Consider the following 21,440-nt stretch of genomic DNA (forward strand, 5'->3'; position numbering starts at 1 on the left):
TCGAAACTTGTAATGGCACTCTTATCCCATATCTAAATAAGCAACCCCATTAACTGAGGAAAACCGGATCTACCGTTAGCCATGTGTCTTGTCAATATTCCGGATGATCACCAAAACAACCGTCGCGTGCAGACACCTTTGGCCGATACAATTACGTCACTTAATCATTGTCAAATCGATTAACAATACCGTTGATGATCTATATAAATAGGGCTTCGTTTTGTTTATCAGGATCAGATGGGCTGAATTAATAGCAACGATAAGTCATAAACACGTCAAATACTTCGTCAGGTTTTCCTAATTAAAGTTAAACAATCCAGAAGAAATATGGATTGCGGTGATATTATCTTGAAGAAACTGCTAGGGGAGGGTTCGAGGTGTACATTATGCGGGAAAGATCCGGAAGAAAGTACTGTTCTTTCATGCTCGCACCAGTTTTGTTTGGATTGCTTCAAGAACTACACGGCTGTGGTGGGCGAGATGGATGACGACTTCCAGTGCCCGAACGGTTGCGAGGGGAGCGCCCTGAAGCTCGCCCGATGCCCCACCACCGCTGACTCGGGTAGCATGTCACCAGAGGTGCAGAATATGTGTAATGGCGAGAAGGAGCAGAATATTGATCAAGACTTTAGCCAGCTGAGATGCAGCTCCTGTGATTCGGTCGACGCTGTCGCTACGGCATGTTGTGACGAATGCGAGGGGTTCCTCTGCGATGATTGCGTCCTTGCGCACACCAAGCTTCGTCGCCTCATGAAAACCCATCACGTCGTGCCGCTTGAGGATCTGAAGAGCGGAAAGGCGAAGATGAAGCCGAAAGCGAAAAGATGCAGTATCCATGACGACGAAAAACTGACTTTCTTCTGCGCTACTTGCCGGATCATGGTATGTCCACAGTGCGCCGTCATGCAGCATCAAAAGCCTGAACATGACTGCGTCGAGCTGAAGACAGCACAAACGAAATTCGACCAACTCATGGGAAACCTGGCAGCAAAGTGTGAGACGAAATTGAAGGATACCGCTTCTCAAATTTCCCAGATTGCAAAGACAAAGCACGAAGTCGAACTGGAGATAAAAACAGTAGAACAAATCATCAACAGCACAGCAGAGCAGGTGATCGAAGCGGTGAACGCTAACCGAGATAAACTGTTGAAGGAGGTTGCCGAGGCGAGAGATGCATTGATGATGAAGATGGAGAGACTTGAAGATGCGAACCAATTCCTGGTTGACCGATTAAGCAGTGCGAAAAAGGTGATGGGAGCTGAGGGGCAGAGTGGACTTAATTTACAGCACAGCAGAGCAGATGCCTTTTTTACGCGCGTTGACGAGATTCTGGCGCGAAAAGAAAGGGATATGGACATTGAAGAAGTGAAGGAATACGTGCGCCGCATTGGGTTCAAGAGAGCTTTGTCTTGCTGCGAGCAGACGACAACGATCGGAGAACTCTTCCAACTCTCCGAGTGGGAAATTCATCGTGAATACGACCTCGAATCGCCCGTGTCGACAATGACGGCCTTTCCGGATGGTCGGATCGCCATCGCCTGCGAGGACGATACCGAGGGGCTGATGATGGTGTTGTCGAACGGTTCTAGAGAGCGCGTCCTCGATGGCGTCAAGGTGAAACACGCCGCTGCCTTGTCTGACGGGCGATTCGTGATCATCGACCACGAAAATCGACTTCGTTTGTTTTCTTCCCTCGGTCGGGAAAATCCAGCGGTGTATTACGACCATCCGGAGGACCTGTCCAAGGATGCAGTTCCGGTATGCGTCACACAAGGCCGAGATCACGAACACATCCTGGTTAGTTTCAACGGATCGTCTGCATGCTACGTCTATCCAATTTTTGGCGCGAAACCAGTCACAAAAATCACAACGGGAAACGTTTGCCCACAGCAGCTGGTCGTGACTAGGAAAGCCGATGACCTCATCATCATCGCCGTCAATACCCAGAGCGTGGTCGCCGTCGACGAGTCGGGCTCCATCCTCTGGCGTCTGGAAGAAACCGATGCCATTGCTCTCGTACCGGCCGTGTTCAATGACAACGTATTCATCGCATCGATACACCACAACAGCGACGACGATGATGTCGAAAGCACCAATCTTACTATCGATAGCTACACCATTGACGGAGAACTGATCGAATCGCTGGTTCAAAATGAGAAAGTTGAAAAGCAAGATGCAATGAAATTGCAGATGATTCTGTTGTCGAAAGCGAAGTTGGCTGTGAGTATTGCGAATCGATGCCTCGTATACCATGGTCCTCAAAGTCTGGACGCCATCGCGGAATAAAGATAAGCACGAATGATAAAGTATCATCTACATAAGTGCTGCTTGTCATGTTATGCTTGTGTATGTTATTCATTGCATATCGTATTTGACGTGTGGCGTATTTGTTGAAGTTGTTTATTTATCAATTAAATCGAACAGTACAAGTTTTTTTTTAGGGGGGCAACAACACACAACGCACGTTATTTTATTGATGTATCTTTTTCCTGGTATATGAACGTCAGGATGTGTTTTAATTTATTATGGTAAACAATATATTTTCAGGTGACGATTATAATGGTTCTCTTATAGGCTCAAAATATTGTTTCAGAAAACATATTTTTGGAAAGTTTTAAGAACAGTTATGATTAAATGTCCTGGAGAAAAGCTATCCTATCTATCTATCTATCTTGTAAGGTATGCTAAACAAACAGATTCAGTGTTGTTATTTTCAGTACCGCGTGGAATCTTTGACACGTATTTGAAGGTATTATACGTAAATTTAAAATAAATAATTATTTTGTAAAGAAAGTTTGGCTTGCATCCAGTAATTAAAGATCGCAGGCATTGAAAGTACTCCCTGGAATCCTACCTTTCATATAGTTATGTTGTGACATATCATTTATCAACTGGGCATCATTTCAGTTGAAAATAAAAATGATGGCGGTGGCATGTATGCACTTATTTCTATCGGGTCAAATTCGTCATTTCTGTACGTTTTGATAGTTTTTTGTATGAAAAAAAAAAAAAAAATCGGAAATGATGGGGTTGATGATGAAATGTGCTATTGCCTGAAAAATAGCTTCTTTATATAATTGTCTTTTTAAAACAATGAGTACTATTTGTTTCACTTTGAGCAAACGAACTTATTTGTGGTCACCTCACCGGGGGATCAACAGGAACACATTCACTGAATATGCTCACTCCTCCCTCGAAACAAACCGCTAATGCGTTCCGCTACACACGAATGGCGGATTTTCTTGGTTATTAGCCCCCCCCCCCCCCCGCCCCTCCTTGCACTTTCTGACCACTGTGAATTAACCTTTGGTAATTTGGAGGATTCCTTTTTCAAAAACCTTCAACGCATTTCCTTTTTTAAAAATAATTGATTAAGGTCAAATATTATTGCAGCAAACTAAGCTATTTGTCAGTCCTTCTTCTGTTTTCATAACAGGAAATAAAAGTGCTATGAACGTGATAAAAGAATGTAAATCTGTACACAGGAGAAAAAAAGTTCGATTTGTTTCTATCTGTAAATACATTTATGCTGCACCTTCCAAATGTATACTCCATGCAAAAGTCTTTTCTGTTCTATAGATTTACCTTTTCAAACTTAATTCAATATGTCACGTTTGGTTAAATTATTGTAACTATATTGAATATACTTGTAAATATGTACCGTATTAAATGGAGTTGATAAAATCAAGTATACCATTCTAACATAACTCAAGATATAGATATTACTATTATTTTCTCTCACTTTGTGACTAGAGAGAATGGTCGAAGAGAAAGAGAGAATAGAGAGAAGATGTAGATAATAGAAAAAAGTATCTCAGAAGAGAGAATAGAAAGAGACAGAAGAAAGAGAAAGAGAGAGATAAGGAACAAATGTGGGGAGAGAGAGAGAGAAAGCAGAGAGGGAGGTGGAAATATGGAGAGAGAGAGAGAGAGAGAGAGAGAGGGGGGAGGGAGAGAGAGAGAGAGAAATAAAGAAGGGGTGGGGGCGACAGGACGGTAAATATCCCAATAGAATCGACTAGATCCTTCGTTTATTAGGATGTCCATAGCATTTTCGTCTGTGACCACCCCCCTTTAAAATTAAAACAAACCACAAACCAATAACATTTATTTGAAGAAAAAAAATCACATGGTTTCAAAAGACACAGACGCACCAAAGCAAAATAATTAGTTTATATTGTTGTTATGGAGGAAAATCAACGTGGAATGATCCATGTGCAGGGTTACTATTGGTGATACTCATTGTTATTATTATTATTATCAAGATATCTATCACTAGGGAATCGGTATCCTTTTCATTTGTGTTGTGTTGGACGGATGTTTGTAAAAGGAAGCTATTTGGATTTAGGTCAAAGTCAAACGCTCACCACTTCCTCTCAAAATAACCTTGTAAGTTACATTATACTTAACAAGCCACAATAACGTTGATGTTACTGGACCAATGAAAAGAAGCTACAATCATTGTAAGCACCTACTTAATTTCGATTTTTTTTTCAAGAAGAAGCATAGCATGTCATAATGCTTGAACTGTGAAATGGCAAATTCCCTTTTCCCCTATCCCTCCCCCCTCTCTCTCCCACCCCCCTCTCTCTCTCTCTCTCTCTCTCTCTCTCTCTCTCTCTCTTTCGGAAAGGGGGGGGGGGGATGGGGTGGGCACATGTTTCCCAATGTACCATATAGCTACCGTGGCTCAGCATCAGTATTGTCAACATTGATAATAGGGAAATGTCTCTTTGACTGCACATGACAAAAAATCATCACCGACTCAGCACTCAAAATTTCAGTTCTGACCTCTTCAATAATTCATATTCACTGGAAACAGAGAAGAAAAAAAGCCTGGTCTAGTCTATAAAAGTAATCTTGTTCTTGTATTTATTTTGTGAATGATAATGAACCAATCAATATAGCACTCACTCAACTAACATCCAATTAATTTACTCTTTCATTGATTATGAACCAAGCATAACAATCATTCAGATGATGAAATAATCAACTAACAATTTACAATCAACCAACGAAGCATTCTAATTCAATCAATATACATGTAATAATAATTGTTATTTTTATTGAAAAATATTTAATCAGGATAATAAGAATCAGATATACATTGTAGATACAAAATCTGTTTTACATCATGGTCCTGAACATAATAACAATACAACATTTATAGAGTGCATAATGAACAAAGCTTCTCTATGAGCTGTCCAAGCTGGAATGACAAGAGAAATATAATCACACAAAGAAATCAACAAAGAGAAGTTTACAAAACTAATAACTACTAAAATGACTAACTTAACATAGTAACTAACATTATAGAAGGATAGCTAACATGGTCAAAACAAATAATGTAAGTAAGGCCAAAAATACAGTTTATGCTAATTAATTGAGGCCAAAGAGGTGTGTTTTTAGTACAGATTTGAACGTTGGAGAAGTGGGTGCCTGTCGTTATAAAATTGGGAAGATTGTTCTTAAGGTTTGGTCCAGCAATTGCAAAAGATCTGCCCCCATAGAATGATCTGTTTGTTTTTGGTACCCAAAGTAATGCTTGATTGCTTGAACTGATGGTTCGGGGTGGGTGGTAATGTCCGAGCAAATAAAAAATCATTAAAACTAATCACAATCAATCAACCAAATAATGAAAACCAAACAGTCAAATCAGTTAATAAATAATTAACCAGTCAATCAATCCATAAAAATCAATAAAAAAATAAAAAAATAAAAAAAATCAATCACTGTTTAACCAATGTACTGATTGGACAATGAATCCTCAAAAGCAATTACCCACTAACTGTTTCAATTGTGCATTCATATTTTAATACATTCAAGAATATATATCAACATTTCATATTTCCTTGAAAATGAAAAAGTACAGTAGTATATATTGCATAGTAATATTCCACACAATCTCTCACCATTATTTAATTATCAGAAATCTCTCAAAATTACAAAAAGTTAAACAAGTCTACACAAAATTAATACAAATCTTGATTTATTATGGAAAATCCCCAACCTAATCATGAAACAAAGGTTTATAATTCTCATGTAATGGTAAGCACTGGTATTGCTTTGCAAAGCACTCTTCTTTCTTTGACATAAGAAAGTGTGTTTTTTTGTAAATGACTGTATGGGCCTAGGGCTGTTGTTTCTAATGGGTCAAGAGCGGTAACAGAGGAAAGCAACAAGCCTCCAGGGGATGAGGTGTGGAAGCAGATTAGGCAGATAAGAAGCGGAAGACAAACGGAAACCATCGCTTTTCATACATATTTTGACACAAATGGCTCAGTGAGAATGACTTTGTGCTTACTAGAAGTTAGGCTAACTCCTTGCATGCAGTTGTATGCAAATTTCATGTAACGTAACATAGACATGTAGTTTCATCTGATTGAAAGTATTGAATGCAAGACTGTTCTCTGAACAATATCGATAATTTTTACCTTATTTAGGTTAGCTTAATTCACTTGCAAAGATCTGCAAGCTTCATCAGAACAGCTAGAGTTGGTCGATTGCAGTGTGGTATAATATACAAGAATGGGATGTAGAAACAAGCGCTGCCCTGCCTGAAAAAAAAAAAAAAATTGCTGAACAATAGCACCCAACCAGACCAACGGCCGTAAGGTCACCATATAGTAATCAGGGTAATTATGCTGCATTATTGTAGAGCGCTTAGAGACTTCTGACAAAGTAAGTGTTAGGCGCTATATAAGCACTGTAATTATTATTATAGTACACCAAAGGAACATCTGAAGCTTTCGATAAGACTTTCTGCAGTCAGGGTAAGAATGGCCTGTTACTCCTAAACTGGAAAAACCACAAAAGAAATGTGGAGGTGTAAAAGTAATGCCGGCAACTAAAGATGCAAGAAAGTGGGATAAACGTCACTATTGTTTGTACTGCATGAAGAGTGACCCAAAAATCCCAAGGCATTTTCACAAACCATTCCACAGAGCCAGAAGTTTGTGCAGCATGTGCAACAGCCAGTGTTGGTGAATTATACAGTCAGTTCCAAGAGCAAAAAGGAGTGGATTAAACCAGGTAAGAAAACTGTGACTGTGAATAAGCAGGAAGCTGATTCAAACAAAAGTTGTTATAGATGCGGTGCGGATCTAGAGTTACTTTAAAGATCATCATTTTGTCCAGGAGTTTAGCTACTGGCCAGGACATAAAAAATCTGTGAAGGCAAAGAGACATGAGATATCTGATAAGCAGATTAGGGGCCGACACAGAATTAGAGTGATGAAAGTGACTGGCAACTACGAGAAAGCACGAAACATAGCCAGGCAGGCAGAAGATACATCCAACTTAAATTCGGAAGAAGATGGCGTGCAGCAGTGGAAGAGACATCCACCCCCAAGATTCAGCGAATCTTAAAGGGAGCTACGCGGCGATTGCAATGGAGACAAAATCTCTGTTTGCTGATGCTGTAAAATAGTTTGTGCACATACAAAATCCCGTCCCATGGAAAGTATATTGAGAATCAGCGATATTCCTTGGCCAAAATTGCTGTGATGTACGTAAGTCGAACGTACTAGCGTACGCGCAAGGATATTGTGCTATGTATATCTCGCTTGTACATACTCTAGATTGCGTTAGCTTTGATTGTGAATCATTTTAAATCGTAATTGTTATCTTTCGTGAGGCCTGTTCTTGGCGATATTTTAGTCATTATGGATGACACATTCAACATATCAGAGTTAGCGGCGGACATCTCTATTATCAATGTTGAAGAAGAAGAGTTGGAGCCAACATTTTGTAAATGCTCCGGTACCTGTTGGTATAAAACAAGTGAACCATTTGGAAAACTACAACTTCATCATCAAAAATATTTGTCTCAACGTGTTCCTTATTATTCTAACACATCATCAAATTTGCAACTACAACTATTGATATCTGGTGATATCAATCCAAATCCTGGACCTCAGACAGAAAATGAGTTAAAGTCTGCATCAACCTACTTAACTCCTATTTCTTATCACCGTGATGAACTTTTGAAATTGAATTGTGGCCCACAGGCTGTTGTTTCACAATATGCTTTGCATCCTTTTGTTTTGGATCAAATCAAATCTCTAGGAATTGGAATACTTCAAAAACAGTTCAAACGTAGTCGTAGGGGAAAAGGGTGGTCGTCGAAGACTGAAACATATACTTCTTCACCCAAAGTTAACTTTGCTTTATGGAATGCAAGATCAATTAAGAATGAAATTCCAATTATATGCGAACTTTTTTAAAATTAAGAACTTGACATTTTATGTGTCACAGAGCCCTGGTTGACAGGTAATTATTGTGATGATCCATCAATTGCCGATCTTACTACAACTCTCCCCAATTATGACATACATCACATTGGAAGGGAAGGTGGTGGTGTATGTGTGCTTCTTCAATCGACTTTCAAAGTTCACAAAACCGAACTTCAATCAATCAATTCTTTTAAATGTATTGATTTAGCTGTATCATCTAACTCCCAAAAACCTCTTCGCCTCATCATTTCTCACATTGATGTGTATTTCATATGTATTGTAAGTTGTAGGTTTATTTGCACTTTTTTGTTTTGTTTAATATGTAATTGTTTATCAGTCTTTTTTGTTTGTTATAGCGCTTAGAGACTTTGGTTGAAAGCGCTTTATAAGTAACGTTGTTATTTATTTATTTATATTTATAACACGACTCTACAAAACACCAAGTCTGGCTCTCAAAATTGGGCACTCAATGAAGGCATGCTGCCTAATTCTCCATTAAGATAGCTTGATGAGTGGGGAGAGAGTTACTGAGAGAAAGTGCTGATGTGTAAAAACAACATATTTGTTATATTTCAAGTGTAGATTGCTTTAAACATGCCCTCAAAACTCATTGTTCAAAGCGGCTTTCCAGAAGATTTAGATTTTCTTTCACATTGTTGTTCATTTTATTGTGTATTTTTGTGTACTTATAGTGTTTCTTCTACATGCGTCTTGAACACATTAGTCATGTGGAGTTGGCGCATTACAAATACTCTATATTATTAAAAGCTGAAGTGGGAAGGCAAAGTCAGCCATCACGCATTGAGGAGCCTCCAAGAAACAAAAAGAAACAGTTTAAAACTTCTGCCATTGACAGGAGATATTACTGAATGACTTGCATGTGAAGTTTGGAGAAAGAAAATAACTCTCAGAGACTTGAAGACATGGAAAAAACTGGCTGAAGTAGGAGGTGAATTATGGAACAATATTGACAACTCAATCAAAAATGTGACCACTCTAAGTTCTTTCAAATCGAAATTCAAGTTCTGTCTTCTTGCCACATATAAATGACTTCCCTGATGCATACAATTACCATATAAATTATGTCGTTCTGTATTATTATTGTGTTTTAGTTTGTAATGTAATGTATAATGTATACGTCTTGCATTTTGTTTTATTGTGAATTTTAGTGTTTTGTATTTTCCACATTTGTCATTTATGTTATGGGTCCACCTACTTCCCTCAAGCCATCGGCTTTATCGGGTGCTGATGATCCAGTACACTTCTCGATGTATATATATTGTATGTGATTTTTTATGAAACAGTGAATGTAATTGAAGTAGTTTTAGTTCAGGTGGTTGTCTTTAACCGCAAATGACAAGGAAAAATATCCAAGATGACATTGGCAGATTTTCAGAAATACTCTAAGGGAGAAGGACATGTCATTGATGGTGCACTGTCACTCCCTCTGGACAGTTAAAGTTGTTGGGAAGCGCTGTCGCACTGTGGCTGTAATCTTCAAAAGTGCCATGAAATCTGTGATTGATCTAATGAACAAGAAGAGAAAAGATGCAGGAATCAGTTATACTGCCGCAAAGTCTGGAGAAGGCCACTTGCGAGTCTGCCATTCTATTCGTGAGCATTCGCCAATTTAGTTAGGAGGAATATGGGAAATTATGGGTAGCTATACGGGCCTCACGCATGTGCGTACGTCGGGTGGCTTTCCATGCTCGCACGTACATGCGTGCGCGGGTATATAAAGAGGTTTAAGCCCGCCGGCGCTCGTGAGAGCACAGTTGCACCACCATTACAGAAGTAATAGTCTACGCAGTCATCGGAACATCGCATCGAGGAACATCGGACATTGGACTACAGTGCAGCTATGGGCGAGTCCTTTACATAGACGTTTACTTTAATTCTTACATGGCAAATAAATAACACTTCAAGCAACTTGTCACAGGAAACACATTGCCACTGTGTCACAAATCATGAACCTACAAGAAAATGAACTGGAAGTTCTTGCTAGATTCCTTGGACATCGTACTCAGCGAAAATATTATTGACTCCCTGAATCAACACTCCAAGTTGCCAAAGTTTTGTTCATGATGGAAAGAGGAGAGATCCAGGGTCTTGCTGGGAAAGGACTAGACGAAATTCAAGCAAGACTTCCATACCTACAAAGACCTGAATAGAAATCCAGGGTCTTGCTGGGAAAGGAAAAGACGAAATTCAAGCAAGACTTCCATACCTACAAAGACCTGAATAGAAATCCAGGGTCTTGCTGGGAAAGGACTAGAAGAAGATTCAAGCAAGACTTCCATACTTACAAAGACCTGAATAGAAATCCAGGGTCTTGCTGGGAAAGGACTAGACGAAATTCAAGCAAGACGCCCATACCTACAAAGACCTGAATAGAAATCCAGGGTCTTGCTGGGAAAGGACTAGACGAAATTCAAGCAAGATTTCCATACCTACAAAGACCTGAATAGAAATCCAGGGTCTTGCTGGGAAAGGACTAGACGAAATTCAAGCAAGACTCCCATACCTACAAAGACTTGAATACTGACACTCTTGCTTGGAAAGGAATACCGGTAGACGAAATTCAAGCAAGACGCCCATACCTACAAAGACCTGAATAGAAATCCAGGGTCTTGCTGGAAAAGGACTAGATAAAATTCAAGCAAGACTTCCATACCTACAAAGACTTTAATAGAAATCCAGGGTCTTGCTGGGAAAGGACTAGACAAAATTCAAGCAAGACTTCCATACCTACAAAGACCTGAATTGAAATCCAGGGGCTTGCTGGGAAAGGACTAGATGAAATTCAAGCAAGACTTCCATACCTACAAAGACCTGAATTGAAATCCAGGGTCTTGCTGGGAAAGGACTAGACGAAATTCAAGCAAGACTTCCATACCTACAAAGACCTGAATTGAAATCCAGGGTCTTGCTGGGAAAGGACTAGATGAAATTCAAGCAAGACTTCCATACCTACAAAAACTTGAATACTGACACTCTTGCTGGGAAAGGACTAGACAAAATTCAAGCAAGACTTCCATACCTACAAAGACCTGAATAGAAATCCAGGGTCTTGCTGGGAAAGGAAAAGACGAAATTCAAGCAAGACTTCCATGCCTACAAAGACCTGAATAGAAATCCAGGGTCTTGCTGGGAAAGGACTAGAAGAAGATTCAAGCAAGACTTCCATACCTACAAAGACCTGAATAGAAATCCAGGGTCTTGCTGGGAAAGGACTAGACGAAATTCAAGCAAGACGCCCATACCTACAAAGACCTGAATAGAAATCCAGGTTCTTGCTGGGAAAGGACTAGACGAAATTCAAGCAAGATTTCCATACCTACAAAGACCTGAATAGAAATCCAGGGTCTTGCTGGGAAAGGACTAGACGAAATTCAAGCAAGACTCCCATACCTACAAAGACTTGAATACTGACACTCTTGCTTGGAAAGGAATACCGGTAGACGAAATTCAAGCAAGACGCCCATACCTACAAAGACCTGAATAGAAATCCAGGGTCTTGCTGGAAAAGGACTAGACGAAATTCAAGCAAGACTTCCATACCTACAAAGACTTTAATAGAAATCCAGGGTCTTGCTGGGAAAGGACTAGACAAAATTCAAGCAAGACTTCCATACCTACAAAGACCTGAATTGAAATCCAGGGGCTTGCTGGGAAAGGACTAGATGAAATTCAAGCAAGACTTCCATACCTACAAAGACCTGAATTGAAATCCAGGGTCTTGCTGGGAAAGGACTAGACGAAATTCAAGCAAGACTTCCATACCTACAAAGACCTGAATTGAAATCCAGGGTCTTGCTGGGAAAGGACTAGATGAAATTCAAGCAAGACTTCCATACCTACAAAAACTTGAATACTGACACTCTTGCTGGGAAAGGACTAGACAAAATTCAAGCAAGACTTCCATACCTACAAAGACCTGAATAGAAATCCAGGGTCTTGCTGGGAAAGGAAAAGACGAAATTCAAGCAAGACTTCCATACCTACAAAGACCTGAATAGAAATCCAGGGTCTTGCTGGGAAAGGACTAGAAGAAGATTCAAGCAAGACTTCCATACCTACAAAGACCTGAATAGAAATCCAGGGTCTTGCTGGGAAAGGACTAGACGAAATTCAAGCAAGACGCCCATACCTACAAAGACCTGAATAGAAATCCAGGTTCTTGCTGGGAAAGGACTAGACGAAATTCAAGCAAGATTTCCATACCTACAAAGACCTGAATAGAAATCCAGGGTCTTGCTGGGAAAGGACTAGACGAAATTCAAGCAAGACTCCCATACCTACAAAGACTTGAATACTGACACTCTTGCTTGGAAAGGAATACCGGTAGACGAAATTCAAGCAAGACGCCCATACCTACAAAGACCTGAATAGAAATCCAGGGTCTTGCTGGAAAAGGACTAGACGAAATTCAAGCAAGACTTCCATACCTACAAAGACTTTAATAGAAATCCAGGGTCTTGCTGGGAAAGGACTAGACAAAATTCAAGCAAGACTTCCATACCTACAAAGACCTGAATTGAAATCCAGGGTCTTGCTGGGAAAGGACTAGATGAAATTCAAGCAAGACTTCCATACCTACAAAGACCTGAATTGAAATCCAGGGTCTTGCTGGGAAAGGACTAGACGAAATTCAAGCAAGACTTCCATACCTACAAAGACCTGAATTGAAATCCAGGGTCTTGCTGGGAAAGGACTAGATGAAATTCAAGCAAGACTTCCATACCTACAAAGACTTGAATACTGACACTCTTGCTGGGAAAGGGCTAGACAAAATTCAAGCAAGACTCCCATACCTACAATGACCTGAATACCGACACTCTTGCTTCGAAAGGACTACCGGTAGACGAAATTCAAGCAAGACTCCCATACCTACAAAGACCTGAATACCAACACTCTTGTTTGGAAAGGACTAGACAAAATTCAAGCAAGACTTCCATACCTACCAAGACCTGAACACTGACACTCATACCTACCAAGACCTGAATACTGACACCCATGCCTACCAAGACTTGAATACTGACACCCATACCTACCAAGATCTTAATACAGATACACCGAACTAGCAGAATATTACCGACGCCCATACGTATCAAGATCTTAAGAAACTCATAATCAAATTACCTTATCCAGATGTCACAAAATCAAAGAAATATAGAGGCAACCCAAGCAAGACAGGGGTTTGGTGGACCAACCATAATACACACAGGGGGGGGGGGGGGGCAGTGTGTCATCCTTTTAACACCGAGCGAGTTATACCGCAAGCACGAGAGCTTAATTGGCATTTGTGAAGTAATATGTAAGTGTTTGTGAAATAATATGTAAGTGATTGTGAAGTAATATGTAAGTGTTTGTGAAATAATATGTAAGTGTTTGTGAAGTAATATGTAAGTGTTTGTGAAGTAATATGTAAGTGTTACTGGTTTATTTTGCTGGTTTTATTTTTTGGATGGCAGCCGGGCAGTAAAGACAGCACTTTTAGGTTGCCCGGTGGAGGACTAGGAGATAGGTGTAAGAGAGACACTAGACATTTATCACGGATTTGCTGGCAGCATCACCTCAACTTTAGAGGAGATACAGGATTCGGTGCGTCGAAGGCCACAAAGGTGCCAGGCGCTGACAAGAAGAGGACACCAGTGCTCCCATGATGGGAAAAGCCGCTTGTTTTAATGTACTGCAAGCAACACTTTAAACTTCATGCAGGACCGGATCATCAGGATATGTTTAATTCTGATGCCGACTAAGGACAGGCAAACGTAAAGAAAGAGGAAGCAAGCAAGGGAGATATTGATCAGTGTTGAAAAGCTTTTACCTGCAATCATATCACCGCTAGCTTCTCCCACCAAGCTAGACTCTGAACCCCACGTGATCGAGGAAATCTGGGAGGAACTAAACACCGTCAACATTGCCACCCAGGTGGAACTCGATGTAGGAAACAAGGAAACACAAACCAACCCCACTGTAAATGATCTATTTAAATCAGGAAAGGCTGCCATAAAGAAGAGTGGAATCATAGTAAGCGACATCAGGAGCCATACAACTGGACAAGAAATTACACACAGAGTAGAGACTGTTGAACTTCCGTATGGAACCAAATACACCCGTTGCTCCTACACTGTAAAGGATAATTCTGAAGAACAGATATTTGTTATACTTTTGGCTCTGTTTCCTTCTCCTCCTTTCTTCGCTACTTTCCTTCTAACTTATTTCTTTCTTCTGTTCATCTCTGTTTTCTCATCTTTATCTCTATTTCTTTCAGATACAGATCCAATTGCTTGCAATTTTGTATATACATGTTGAGGTTTACCAATACAATTAAACAACGTTGCACACTCCAGGCAATTAAGGAACAAGGACCTGCACATGGGTCAGTACAAAGACCATCAGTAGCAGTAGCTAATGTTCTGGATTTTAACTCGGAGGATTTCTCAAGGGATATTATGAATATGTTTGATATTGATTTATCCAACACTCGCAATGATACTGTAGGAGGCTGGCTTCTGACCTCACCATCACTGAATGAACAAGAGCTGGCACAACTTCAAATTTGATGCCAGTAGACCTTCAGCTGATGCTGGTGTTGACATATATGGGGAGGTAGTTGATTATGTTATGGAGTGCATAGAAAGACAACAGAATTTGAGAGCAGCAGATAATAACTGAACAGTTGAAAATTGCTTCCCCCCCAAAAAAACAACAAAAAAAACAAACTGTTTATCTGTGTGCGTGTGTGTGATGTAAATGTATAAGCCATTCACTGATCAATTGCTGTATTTACCAATATCAATGTTTGTATTTTTAATATTCACTAATCAATATCAAGGATATAGGAAATGGATAACTCATATATATTATTCCAGCAAGAGTGTATGTACAGTAATCTGCAAGTATTGAAAACTTCATGGTAATCCAAATATTTATCCTTCATCCATTAATGCATATAGGAATTTCCATAACCATAGCAAAAAATGTTTGAAATTGATAATGCAGATCAGCATGAAGTTTCAGTGTCTTTTCCCTACCACCACACTTTCCTGAAAATATTACACTTGTCTTATTAAAATGACATTGTAACGCTTTCTGACCAGTACGTGATCCAACCAGAGATAGAAAGTTGGAACAGACTATGTTGAATTGTTTTTTTTATTGTTGGAGTACACTGTACATGTACATTGTATATACATGTACAAGTCAGACTCTTTATTCACATCCATCATGATGGCCTTTTTTAAGATTGGACAGGGAAATGCGGCACCCCAGAACATCAACCCTGACGTTGGACCGTGGGCACGAGTAAGACACCATTGCCTATGCCTCACAAAGGGAGGACTAGGAGATATATGCAAGCGAGAAATGAGGCACCAGTCACAAATTTGCTGGCAGCATCGCGTGAACTACATTGATGAGGAGATACAGGATTTGGTGCGTCGCAGGCCCCAAAGGTGCCAGGCGCTGACAAGAAGAGGACACCAGTGCTCCCGTGATGGGAAAAGACGCTTTGTGTTGATGTATTGCAAGCAACACTATAAACTTCATGCAGGACTGGATCATCAGGATATGTCTGATTCTGATGTGGACTAAGGACCGGCAAACGTAAAGAAAGAGGAAGCAAGCAAGGGCGATATTGATCAGTGTTGAAAAGCTTTTACTGGCAATCATATCACCGCTAGCTTCCCCCACCAAGCTAGACTCTGAACCCCACGTGATCGAGGAAATCTGGGAGGAACTAAACATAGGCAACAATGCCACCCAGGTGGAACTCGATGTAGGAAACATGGAAACACAAACCGACCCCACTGTAAATGATTTATTTCATTTAGGAATGGCTGCCATAAAGAAGAGTGGAACCATAGTAAGCGACACAAGGAGCCACACAACCGGACAAGAAATTACCCACACAGTAGAGACTGTTGAATTTCGCCTTTAGCTTTCCCTACCAAGCTCGACACACACCACATAGTAGAGGCAACTTGGGAAGAACTTATCACAGAAGACGATGCCACCCAAGTGGAAATAAACGTAACAGATCAAGAGACCTAGACCGACCCAACTTTGAACGATTTGTTTAACTCAGGAAATTCTGCAATCGAGAAGACAGGGACAGTGGTGAGCGACATCATGAGCCAGACAAGGGGATGAGGTATAAGCCTCACAGTTGAAACTGTAATACTTCCTGATAGAAGAAAAAGGGCACAGAAGGCCTTCCCTTCCCAATAGATTCAAAATCAAAAGATGGTAAATGTTTTTTGTTTGTTTGTTTGTTTGATGTTTTTTTTTTGGTCAGGTTTTGTTTTGTGGGAACACAGCAAACAAGATCAGACGAAAAGATGAAGATCTCAAGTTGGTTGGGATGGAGGTGGTGGTTGATGGGACTGGCAACTTTTGTTGGCATAACAAAGACAACAATACTAACACCGCCAAATTTGACAGACGTTATCCCCAAAGAAATAGACGTCCGCCTACTTATTTTTACTAATAACACTATCATTTCTAATTTCGGCACATGAAGTAATAAATATACTTCAAAATTATCATAACTAGAACATCACCATGGTCTTCAAGTGCCGGACGTGTACATATAAGAACAGTAACGAGGAGGTTGTGAGAAATCACGAGAGAGACAGACATGGCGACAGTAAGCCTAGAGATCAAAGCCGTTCCCCTCTCCAAACCTCCTTTAACCAAATCAAATCAGCTGGAAACACATAGACAGATGAGGGGACCTCACACTCTACCTACAGCCCCGAGGTATAGGAAACATAGGCATCACAAGTCATCTTCCAAGGATCTTCTGCCCGGGCATCTGCCAACAAGGTTTTTGACCCCTAAAAAACCGAGGCGGAGCGCCACTCCAGTACAGTTCGAAGAATTTCCGGCTATCATATCACCGCTAGCTTCTCCCACCAAGCTAGACTCCGAACCCCACGTGATCGAGGAAATCTGGGAGGAACTAAACATAGGCAACAATGCCACCCAGGTGGAACTTGATGTAGTAAACATGGAAACCCAGACCGACCTCACATTAAATGATTTATTTCATTTAGGAATGTCTGCAATAAAGAAGCCCCGAACCATAGTAAGCGACACAAGGAGCCACGCAACCGGACAAGAAATTACCCACACAGTAGAGACTGTTGAATTTCGCCTTTAGCTTTCCCAACCAAGCTCGACACACCCCACATAGTAGAGGCAACTTGTGGAGAACTTATCACAGAAGACGATGCCACCCAAGTGGAAATAAACGTAACAGATCAAGAGACCCAGACCGACCCAACTTTGAACGATTTGTTTAACTCAGGAAATTCTGCAATCGAGAAGACAGGAACAGTGGTGAGCAACATAATGAGCAAGACAAGTGGATGAGGTATAAGCCTCACAGTTGAAACTGTCATACTTCCTGATAGAAGAAAAAGGGTGCAGAAGGCCTTCCCTTCCCAATAGCTTCAAAATCAAAAGATGGTAAATGTTTTTTGTTTGTTTGTTTGTTTGATGTTTTTTTTTGGGTCAGGTTTTGTTGTGGGGGAACACAGCAAACAAGAAGAAAAGATGAAGATCTGAAGTTGGTTGGGATGGAGGTGGTGGTTGATGGGACTGGCAACTTTTGTTGGCATAACAAAGACAACAATACTAACACCGCCAAATTTGACAGACGTTATCCCCAAAGAAATAGACGTCCGCCTACTTATTTTTACTTATAACACTATCATTTCTAATTTCGGCACATGAAGTAATAAATATATTTCGATATTATCATAACTAGAACATCACCATGGTCTTCAAGGGCCGAACATGTAGATACCAGAACAGCAACGAGGAGGTTGTGAGACGTCACGAGAAGGACAGACATGGCGTCAGCCTGAGTAAGCCTAGAGATAGAAGCCGTTCCCCTCTCCGAACCTCCTTTAACCAAATCAAATCAGCTGGGAACACATAGGTAGACGAGGGGACCTCACACTCTACCTACAGCCCCGAGGTATAGGAAACATAGGCATCACAAGTCATCTTCCAAGGATCTTCTGCCCGGGCATCTGCCAACAAGGTTTTCGACCCCTAAAAAACCGAGGCGGAGCGCCACTCCAGTACAGTTCGAAGAATTTCCGGCTATCATATCACCGCTAGCTTCCCCCACCAAGCTAGACTCCAAACCCCACGTGATCGAGGAAATCTGGGAGGAACTAAACATAGGCAACAATGCCACCCAGGTGGAACTTGATGTAGTAAACATGGAAACCCAGACCGACCTCACATTAAATGATTTATTTCATTTAGGAATGTCTGCAATAAAGAAGCGCCGAACCATAGTGAGCGACACAAGGAGGTACACAACCGGACAAGAAATTACCCACACAGTAGAGACTGTTGAATTTCGCCTTTAGCTTTCCCAGCCAAGCTCGACACACCCCACATAGTAGAGGCAACTTGGGGAGAACTTATCACAGAAGACGATGCCACCCAAGTGGAAATAAACGTAACAGATCAAGAGACCCAGACCGACCCAACTTTGAATGATTTGTTTACCGTAACTCAGGAAATTCTGCAATCGAGAAGACAGGAACAGTGGTGAGCAACATCATGAGCCAGATAAGTGGATGAGGTATAAGCCTCACAGTTGAAACTGTCATACTTCCTGATAGAAGAGAAAGGGTGCAGAAGGCCTACCCTTCCCAATGGATTAAAAATCAAAAGATGGTAAATGTTTTTTGTTTGTTTGTTTGTTTGATGTTTTTTTTGGTCAGGTTTTGTTGTGTGGGAACACAGCAAACAAGAAGAAAAGATGAAGATCTGAAGTTGGTTAGGATGGAGGAGGTGGTTGATGGGACTGGCAACTTTTGTTGGCATTTGTGGGGGGAAATTGCCCTGAGCCCACATGTTATCTTATTCAGAAAGTCTATTTGCTATTGCATAAAAGTAGATGCTTGTACACTATTCCAATTTGGAAGTATGTATATGTTGCAGTCACTTTGCACACACTATACAGACTGTCATTTGTAAAGTGAAATGTATTTCTCATGTTGACTTTTTAATAAAATTTCTTATGTTGATTTGATTTTATCGTTGTATTTAATAGAGCTTGTTGCCCTATAGTGATGATTTCTGTCATGTCTATGGAAAAGATAAGACTCACTTCCAAAATGCCCTTCTTTGTAAAAATCACTATCATGGTGCTCAGAGAGCAACATGAAGTATTGACACTTTAGCTGAGCTGTACTACTTTGGGATTTGTCCCTATGACAGAGAGTTCAATGAGAGCAGAGGGAATGAGCTCTTCGCTAAGCTCATCCCGATTTGTCAACTGCAGGACAAGTATGGTCCTACATGTAAAATAATGGATGAGCTGTGGGACTTTTTAACAAGGTACATCCGTGGCTTTAGTCCCAGAGGAGCATCAAGTGCAGTGTAGGACAAAAGAGGGGTAATGGATACAATTACTATCTTTGTGCCACCGACATATTTCATCGGGAACTTTAAAGTGGAGCAAGAGGACGAGGCGATGGAGACGGTGAAGGAGAAAGTGGAGCAAGAGGACAAGGCGATTGAGACGGTGAAGGAGAAAGTGGAGCAAGAGGACGAGGCGATTGAGACGGTGAAGGAGAAAGTGGAGCAAGAGGACGAGGCAGTGGAGCAGGCGGTGGAGACGGTCGCGGACGAGGTTGAACAGACGGTAGAACCAGCATCCGTATTGATTGACAGCGAGAAGAAAGAGCCGTTGGAAGTCGTGGTCAAGGTGCGAAGGCCAAACCACGGATACATTCAAATTTCGAGGGTCGAAGTTTATACGACCACGTATATCGTGACCAAGGGAAGGAAGCGGTTGCATGAGGAAAAAAAGTCTATCCACTACTTTGATGAGGGGCTCATTGAAGAAGATTGAATAAGTTGTATAAAAAAATAAGTAAATAATAATAATATGTATTATTGGCATTAGTACGTAAGCTTGAAGTTTAAGGATAAGTGTATTTAACAAAACAAAGCAAAATCTATACACATGTACATGTATTAATAATTTTGTTGTTGTTGCATGAATTAGAATATTGAATGCTATTTATGTAATGCATTTGATTTAAAAAAAAAAAAATGCACTCTTAGAATTTTATCGCTGCGACAGCGATTAGGAAGAGAGGGGACAATGTGAAGAAATACCCCCCCCCCCTGTTTTTCCCTTAATTTTCGTTTTATATTTGTCATTTAGCAATACCAGGACTAGCCTGATTTTATCTTTAAAGAATTGCAAAGGAAAACTTATCTTTTATGAAATAGGCGTAACGGATTGTTGTTTCAGTAATGAATGGAAGTAGTAAGATCAGCTGTGATTGTTTACTACAGCGATCAATGAGCGTAGTAACGGCAGCCGATTAGTGCTATTTTTAGATTCATTCAAATACACAGAATTTGCTATGTGGGACCGGGTATCTGAAACATCGTGTGCGATGTTGAACTAAGGTGAATAATTCTTTTATGTAATCACTTACCTTGTCAATGTTTCCTTAAAGCTAAACTTTAGTACTGGTAATGCGATTGCATTGTGAAAGAAAAGGTGTGAAAGGATCAGAAACAGTTGATCATGTAGCATGTAAGTATTCGTGTGCACTGCAAGGTTCTGGAGTCATCAAAATCATAATAAATTTGACCGAGTCTTGGTAAAGTAACAAACACTCACATAGAAAGCTATATATGGGACAACACACATGGTGTCGGGGATGGTACTACCTTGGTTTCCTTGTCTTTCTATGCTCATTACTCAGCCAGTATACATTTTCTTCCAAAATTGTTTGGCACATGTCATTTATTTGTAATCTTGAACATTCAGTGTAAGTTTCGTTTGATTCTGTGAGAATTATTTTGTTTTTTTTACCAGTACTGGAGTTTATCTTTAAATAGTTGCTTGGTGTCATATTTTCCCTTTTTCTGATAAGACTACTTCTTAAATAATGTAATTTAGTTCACTAAAAGTGAATTCCACCTATTGAAAATGGATTAGCCGGTATTTTTGGACTTCGCGCGTAGTGACGTCACCAACTTTTGACCAATTAAAATTGCGGGAGGCTGCAGTATTTTTCTCAGCCGATTTACGGCCCGGGGTCCCAGTATAAAAGGGGATGAAAAATGTAACAAATATTATACTGCATCTCAAATTCAACATTGTAAGACGATCCCTAGTCAAGTTCAATTTCAAGTTCCATCTCGTTT

General features: G+C 40.4%; 1 protein-coding gene and 1 long non-coding RNA gene across 8 annotated transcripts; one reads left to right on the top strand and one right to left on the bottom strand.

Moving 5' to 3' along the window:
- The first annotated feature begins 226 nt into the window (after positions 1-226).
- On the top strand, positions 227-3,680 carry LOC100889934. The gene has a single exon (XM_003727124.3). The coding sequence runs from the start codon at positions 328-330 to the stop codon at positions 2,284-2,286; it is 1,959 nt and encodes a 652-aa protein (XP_003727172.2). The 5' UTR covers positions 227-327; the 3' UTR covers positions 2,287-3,680.
- Positions 3,681-8,584: 4,904 nt separating this feature from the next.
- LOC115921697 lies at positions 8,585-20,736 on the bottom strand. Of its 7 annotated transcripts, none has more exons than XR_004063050.1 (4): positions 12,989-20,736; positions 12,619-12,914; positions 11,424-12,027; positions 8,585-10,758 (listed from the first exon to the last, which is right to left on the bottom strand). It is a non-coding gene; the product is annotated as an uncharacterized LOC115921697 (long non-coding RNA). The 7 variants fall into 7 exon arrangements; XR_004063049.1 differs by adding an exon at positions 11,215-11,274 and having other exon boundaries at positions 8,585-11,140; positions 11,722-12,027; positions 12,619-20,736; XR_004063047.1 differs by having other exon boundaries at positions 8,585-11,140; positions 11,732-12,027; positions 12,619-20,736.
- Positions 20,737-21,440: the final 704 nt, after the last annotated feature.

Source organism: Strongylocentrotus purpuratus, unplaced genomic scaffold (genome assembly GCF_000002235.5).
Source record: "Strongylocentrotus purpuratus isolate Spur 01 unplaced genomic scaffold, Spur_5.0 spur5_scaffold_10, whole genome shotgun sequence".
NCBI classification, from domain to species: Eukaryota; Metazoa; Echinodermata; class Echinoidea; order Camarodonta; family Strongylocentrotidae; genus Strongylocentrotus; species Strongylocentrotus purpuratus.

What these genes read in the sequence shown, in the direction of transcription:
- LOC100889934 (XM_003727124.3), top strand. Translation starts at nt 328, where the DNA reads ATGGATTGCGGTGATATTATCTTGAAGAAACTGCTAGGGGAGGGTTCG.